Source organism: Photinus pyralis, unplaced genomic scaffold, assembly GCF_008802855.1.
Source record: "Photinus pyralis isolate 1611_PpyrPB1 unplaced genomic scaffold, Ppyr1.3 Ppyr1.4_unclustered_Scaffold7391, whole genome shotgun sequence".
NCBI lineage: Eukaryota > Metazoa > Arthropoda > Insecta > Coleoptera > Lampyridae > Photinus > Photinus pyralis.
The window spans coordinates 58,789-65,786 of record NW_022172151.1 but is presented as its reverse complement, the minus strand read 5'-3'; the positions used below and the strand labels follow the sequence as shown (position 1 = coordinate 65,786).

General features: G+C 36.8%; 1 protein-coding gene across 1 annotated transcript; it reads right to left on the bottom strand.

Moving 5' to 3' along the window:
• Nucleotides 1-4,475: 4,475 nt before the first annotated feature.
• LOC116182761 lies at nucleotides 4,476-5,368 on the bottom strand. The gene is made up of 4 exons (XM_031503304.1): nucleotides 5,158-5,368; nucleotides 5,033-5,110; nucleotides 4,860-4,982; nucleotides 4,476-4,795 (listed from the first exon to the last, which is right to left on the bottom strand). The coding sequence occupies exons 1-4, from the start codon at nucleotides 5,222-5,224 to the stop codon at nucleotides 4,545-4,547; spliced, it is 519 nt and encodes a 172-aa protein (XP_031359164.1). The 5' UTR covers nucleotides 5,225-5,368; the 3' UTR covers nucleotides 4,476-4,544.
• Between the last annotated feature and the right edge of the window lie 1,630 nt (nucleotides 5,369-6,998).

The following is a 6,998-nucleotide window of genomic DNA, read 5'->3' as shown; positions in this document are numbered from 1 at the left end:
GCAACGAAAAAAACCGCATTACTTAACTGCCTTACAGTAAATCGCACTTTAAAATTGTGAAAATCAACATCTGTCACATTTGTAAAAATATTGGCTTTGCGGTACGTGTTCCCTCTATTTTGCAATTTCAATTTTGTAGCACATTGCAAAATGCATCATTCCGAATAATGCACAATGGAAATGAAAATTAAAGTCGTTTTTGCATTTCATTTTAGCCACATCTACAAATGCGACATAAAACTTGTCCGACTAATTTATTTGTAATTAGCGAGATTAATCGCCTATTAATTTATTACATCCGAGTAGTTTGTGATTTAAAAAGTCCCAAAGATAATTTTTACACCTTCAGATTACTATCTAAATTTATCCAAAAAGCTCGTGTATTTTACTGGTGGTTTATTGCAGGTACTGTAAACAAAAGAGTAAGCAACAAGAGATTTTATTAATAAATATATAACTAGTGGCTTGGTAAATTTTTCCGAAGTTCTAGGTAAATAGCGTGGTCGGTCACTGTTTATAAAAGTTTTGTTGTAATACAACTAAACAATTAACTTCGAAACTATCCTCCGCTCTACACTTCAGGCGATCGTCAGAACTAAAGGTTAATACAGTTAAAATGTTAATTGGTACGAATTAATTAGGGATGATGGACACGCCAAATTATTATTAACCCTTCATTATCCACTCCATATGCATGATTTGGGATGATTAAAATTGTGACGGGGCATTTTAATTTTATCTCTCAGCAATTGGAAAGTGTATGGGCGTTCCAGAATAGTTAAATGGCATTTTATACCAACACAATAAAATAAAGACTCAAGCTTTTGTCATTTGGAAAACTGCATGCTCAAATATATTACTCAAAAGCATGATTCAGGGCATTAGTAAGAATCAATTTTTCGTAGCCCATCTGACAAACTGTGGTCAAATTGCTACTAACCTCATTAAGGACCGTATCGAATGGTAGACTCATAGTGTTCCAAAATTACTGGTTTTAACCACAGAATCGACACACAGGTGTTCCTGAATAATTACTCAACGAGTCGATTGCATTGTACGAACTGCCTTTTATGCCTTAATCTAAGCATAAACGGCACACCGCGCACCCGGTGCTTGAAACCGTGTTCAGTTTCTACGGGCCATAGACAATGGTTTCGAGTTTTCTGACATTTATTTAGGTGGATGCCTACTATGCATTTTCTAACACTACTTGCACCACCTCTACAGCTAAACCCGACGCCCCGAGCCTTTAATTTTCGGTCTACTACGAACAAATTGATAAATGACAGTACTCGGGACCGATTGGCCACGGGAAGGCGGACTTGTAATATGGCCTGCGGCTTACAGAACCAAAGTTTGAAGCTCAATGGCGCCACTGACAGTAGTAGTGAAAGAGTCTTGTTTCCTACAGAACCAAAATTTAAGGTCCAATCCTCGCCTTACTGTCAGCTGCAGTAACTTTTTAATCCTACCTTAAACCAGTAAACATTTCTTTGAAACACTTCATTTCATATTCATGAAGTGATAAAATTAAAATATAAAGTTTCAAAGAACTTCGATAGTTCGCGCACCAACGGTGAGCTTTCAAATTAAACGCAAAATTAATTTAAAGTAACTTTTATTAAAAAATATAAAAAAAATAGAATTGTAACTCAATAAACTCTACGGCAGCGGTTACAACGGCGGAACGGTCAACTCGCCCGCCATAAAAGAATGCTGCAACCTTGTCACTGGTCAAGGTAGGGGGTAGGAATGGTTTGGCGGATTGATCTTTGAAGCCTCGGGCAAACTCAATCAGAGTAAACGACAGCAGGTATCGAACGAGTTCAGCAAATGGCGGGAGTCACTTCGAACTAGTTGTCAAGTTAATATAGTCATCGCAAATATCTATCTAATATAACATTTATGAAATGCCCTCTAGTTTAACAATTCAAAACTTCTCAAAAACTATAATGAACTTTTTTGTAGAGTTTTTTAAGCTATTTTTTCAGTGTATGCGAAAAAAAATTCCAGCGTATTCGGTTGTCTATATCCAAAAATGAATGGGGGGTTTATTACAATCATTATCATTAGTTCAATATCAATAATCATTAAGAAATAGACAATAGAAACAAAGGTTTATTGTGCGCTGCTAACCAACGAAACCATCCTGAGCTTAGTAAACTAATGATAATGACAGTATAAACCCACCATAAAACTTCTTTAATTAATTGTGCGACCTGCTGACGTCCTAAAAATCTATAATTGGTCTTAAAACTCAAATTAAGAGCGCTCCTTTTAAGACTACACACGACTTAATCGGATGCTGCAACACATTTATTTAGCTACTGTTTATTGCACTTACTTAATTGTCGGAATTGAAAGTTCTAAAGTCGGTAGTCCAATCAATACCTATTGTTGATTGGAATGTCTCAGGTGGGCATAAAGGTCTCAACCTGATAACGGCGTAAACATGTACGGCGTTGCCGTTTTAATGCTCGTTTTAAATTGACATAGTAAACAAAAACCTGCCCATAATGGCTTAACGGAGCTGAAACTTTATAAAATTATCTTGCTCCAGTCTTCTAGATGACAAGAGTTTTCGGACGCAACAAAAATAATTGAAATATCTTGACGGAAACGATTGCAAACGGCAGATTAATTGCAGCGTTTGTCTACGGTAGCGGCGCGGCGTGTGAAACACAACTCTAGAAATTAAATTAATTACCTTTAGCTTTTGTCTTCAACTTCTTGAGCAACACAAATACTTTCGGCAACGGCAACGGAAACGTTTTTAAATACCGGGTGTTCATCTACAGAGTGATCATAAAAGTCAATTACAAGAGAAGCAAGTAAAGGGAATTAAATAATCCTTTCAGCCGAATTTAGTGTAACTTACTGAATTACTAGATGCTTGCGTATTTGGTAAACTTAATTTCAATTAAAAATAATTGATAGCCGAACACATAATTTAGCGCGGCTTAATTTTAATTAAATAAAACGCAACGTTAAATTTAATTAAGTCGTGTTCCCCAAACCATGCCCCCATACGGCTGCATTTACGCATATCACACCACATAATATTTAATTTCATCAATTAATGATAAGTGAATTTAGCTTGCCTGACTAAGTTACATATTTCTATCCCTAACTGCACTCAACAATGGAACTTTATTGACTGTCCCGTTCTCCTTTTTCATACTCGACCTATTCGTTACATTGACTATCTTCCCAGAGCGCTTTCCTTACAAGTTAAATATCTATTCCGTTTTTATTTATTACCTCATAAAAACGTGCCCAAGCTTTTTTGTTTATTCAATCAGTCACGTCGCAACCGTGTCAACGAAATATCGTTCGTTTAAACGAAATGACCCATATTAAGATGTAATTTGCATTCCCAAAATAGAAGCCAGTTTGAAACTCCTTCAAAGAAATTATCCTTAGCCTGCCTCTGTTGCTAGGTGCGGCGCATGAGCGGTCAAAGTCGAAATTACTATGACTATGTACATTAGTCGAACAATATTCGTTTAGTATACAAGATGTCGTCGTACAATCGCCCACAATGAACATGACTGTTAAAAAGGAGCATGTCATTTCGCCAATTTTAATTCTAAGTGTAAGTGATTTTTTTAATTTTGTTAATTTCCGACCGCCTGCGTGTGGAGTATTCTGTCGAAGCAAGTTTTCTTTCAAGGATTTTGTTTTAATTTTGGTTCATGTGTATCGGAATAAACTTTTGTCATTGTCAATCTATTGTGTGTTCATTCGAATTCTTTATGCGACCCGGATAGAGTTCTCATGTCAGAGTTTGTGTAATCATCTTGGGAATTGTTGGAAGTTGATCGACGCCACCTGGTCAATATTCGGATGTTTCTGCTAGCAGATGCCGGATGTGTCCGAGGAGATATAAAATTTTAAGTTTCAATTTTGATTTGTTTTGAGATGGACAGGTGTTTTGTGGGTGGTGTATTGACCGCACGCGATTACACACGGCCATATTTAACATACCATAACAATGTTGAATTAATTCCATTCGCAAAATCGTAAACTACAAAAATTTGCTCGAACTGCAATTTAATCAAGTATATGCGATGTATTAAAATTCTAAGTATTCCTCCAATAATTCCTCTAATGATATTTTAGCATTAAAACTTGGTATGTGAGCAATGCAATTCTCGCTTGTGCCATTTTAAATTGCTTTTAGTGAAATTAATTCCCAGGGTGCCCGTTTAAGTGAAAGAATCGAGTGCAGTTTATGTCGCTATATATTACACTTCAAGTCATTTTAATTTTCAGTTATATCGCCCGATGAGCCACGATCTTATTATCCCCATGCAAAGAATTAATCTTTTTGGCTTCTGACGCTCGATTTAATAAATGCGAAGCTCCGATGTAGCATGTTCCTGTTCGCTTACGCAAAGTAAACGTTATCAATTCCGATTTCCCACAAACTAAATAGAGGGATATGAACTGCACATGTTCTTCAAGTTCCATTAGCATATTGCAAGGCGCAATTCAATCTCGCATCTCCTGAATTTTATTTCATCCAATAAATGAGCATTAATTTAAATGTAACACGTGATACATAATGCACAAATTCCAAGAGCTATTAATATCAATTCGACGGTCACAATCCAAAAGGCAATTATGTGGAACACTGGATCGCAGTGCAACTTGAAACTTTGACCAATGTTCAGTTGGGGCACTTTGTATATCCAAACACAACCTAATATGAAGAGCCCAATGGAGAATACCCAACCGAGCCCGATGTAGGTTCCAGGTTTTACTCTACGCACAAATCTTATTGTGATGAAAACTGTTGAAAACAGCCCTGATAATTATATGTCGTAAAGTTCTAACATCACATTTTCCACTTGTACCTCCAATTATTAGATAACCAGCAATGTGGTACTGACGGGGGCAATACGTCATATACACAATGCCCGTGATGAACGTAAAAAGCGCCATTCCGTAAGCGCAAATCAAAACTACTCTGCAAATACCTTAAAATGACACGTTTGTGAATAGCCCTGAGCTACTGGGTATACCTAACTAGGTCCCCATTTCTGAGCGACATAGTCCGAAAGTGCACCCTCCGACTCCGCTATGTTGTACAGGCGACCGCGTGTTCCTACAGAACATCGTGATGGCGAGGAATGTTAGTCATAAATTACCCACCTTGTTCCAAATTGACAGGTTGATCGAACTGATGGTTTACAGCTGTTAATTCTCGTCTATGTGACATTTGAAAAAAAATGTAATGTCACGACGCGTCTAACCTAAAATTGAATTTCCCCAACCGCACCCTTCAATTTACGAAGTGGGCTTTGTGTTTGAATTTCGTCTTGCCTTTATCTTTTAAAGTGCATAATATCTGTAAGTTCATCATAAAACAACTATAATATTCATAGGGTAGTAAATGTGTAATTTGTTTAAGACTTGGCGAGCATCGTTTCATATAATTGGCAATCTCAACCTTTGGGAACCGTGGCGGAAGCGCTGCATTGTATATTCGCTTCACTGTTTCCCTGTGAAAACCATCACGTTCTCTTAAATTTAACTTTAAACTAACTTGCCCGAATGTTTTCGGTAAAATACTGGTCTGCTGTTTATTATAAAAACTGTTGTTTAGTGTTATGTTGTTAGTAGTTTACAAAGCTTCTTCAAGTTTTTTTATGACAATATTACTTATAGATTTTTCATTGTGATCATTAGTTTATTTTGCTCTTTAAGTATATTTAATAAAAAAACAAACGCAAATGTCATGATAAATGTTTTTTTTTAATTTTTGTTTAATTTTGACAAACCAAACCAAAGTTGCTCTACATTTACAAATATCCACGCCCGAACCCAGATTCGAACCAGGGACCCTTAGTACCGCAGTCGAGATTCAATTCAACTGCGTCACACGGGCCGGCAACATGAACATTTTTTTGAAGATGGCACCGAAACAAAGTTTCAACATTAATTTTGATTCCGCAATTTTTCACTTGAATTTACATTTTTGTTTACCAATTTGAGTGTAGGAAATGTGGTTATCTCCAAAAAAGATGCAAATGTAGTACGCAGATTGTCATTTTGAATCATAATAATGGAACCTAAATGTCAGAACTCTACTGATTTGTAAAAATAAAGGGAGCCACCTGTCAATTTTGCAAGTTAGTAGCTTGTTAAGGTGACATTAGAACGATCACGTTTTGTTTGCAACAAATAAAACAATTATACAAGACACGGACACCTTCCGCCATCTTGAATTTAGTGATGCCACAAGACCAGGACCTTTTTTTCAAGGTCAATGTGCATCACAAGTTTTTGACCTGGGAATTTACCCGGTTACGCCACGAGATCACCTCCTTAGGATTTCTCAAGGTCGTGGCCTTGCACTTTGTCTCAAGATCATTGCTTTGTGATTTGACTCAAGACCATAGCCTTTCGTCCACGTTAATGACCTTTGGTCGTAGTCGTAGTTGATGTGCAAGGTGTTAAAACGTCAAAAAACGGATTTTCTCTAAAAAGAGCTTGCAATTTACAATGTTTTTATGTCCGAGGGCATTTTTGGATTTTCAATTTTAGCCTTCATTGTTTTAGTCTAGGCGATAAAGACATCTAACTGGACATTTTGAGGTGGAAAAGAAAAAAATGGTGGAATATGTTCAGTTAGATGTCAGGAATTACATATTAAAAATCCCACCCCCCAGACCCTGTGCTAAAGGCTCCAGCCACCCCACCACCCCCCAGAACCCGTGTTTTCGCCCTTTTTGGCTGATATCTCGCGATCTATGAGGTCTAGATGAAATATTTTTTGCTGAAAATATTTTTCGTGAAATTTCATACAAGGTAGATACTGAAAAGGAAATTCATAAAAGAGGCGAAAATCATCAATTTTCGTGGCTTTTTGCAAATATATCGCGACCTTTAGGGCTAGATGAAATATTTTTGGCTGAAAATGCTCCTCGAGAAATTTCTTACAAGGTAGGTAACTGGGTAACCTTCAACTTTCATGTGTGAGGAAATATTCA

Excerpts from the sequence above, each read along its gene's own strand:
- LOC116182761 (XM_031503304.1), bottom strand. The coding sequence starts at position 5,224 with ATGTCACATAGACGAGAATTAACAGCTGTAAACCATCAGTTCGATCAA. Across the intron at positions 5,111-5,157 it reads ACCTGTCAATTTGGAACAAG|GAACACGCGGTCGCCTGTAC; the intron begins GTGGGTAATTTA and ends GATGTTCTGTAG. Across the intron at positions 4,983-5,032 it reads CGCTCAGAAATGGGGACCTA|GTATTTGCAGAGTAGTTTTG; the intron begins GTTAGGTATACC and ends TGTCATTTTAAG.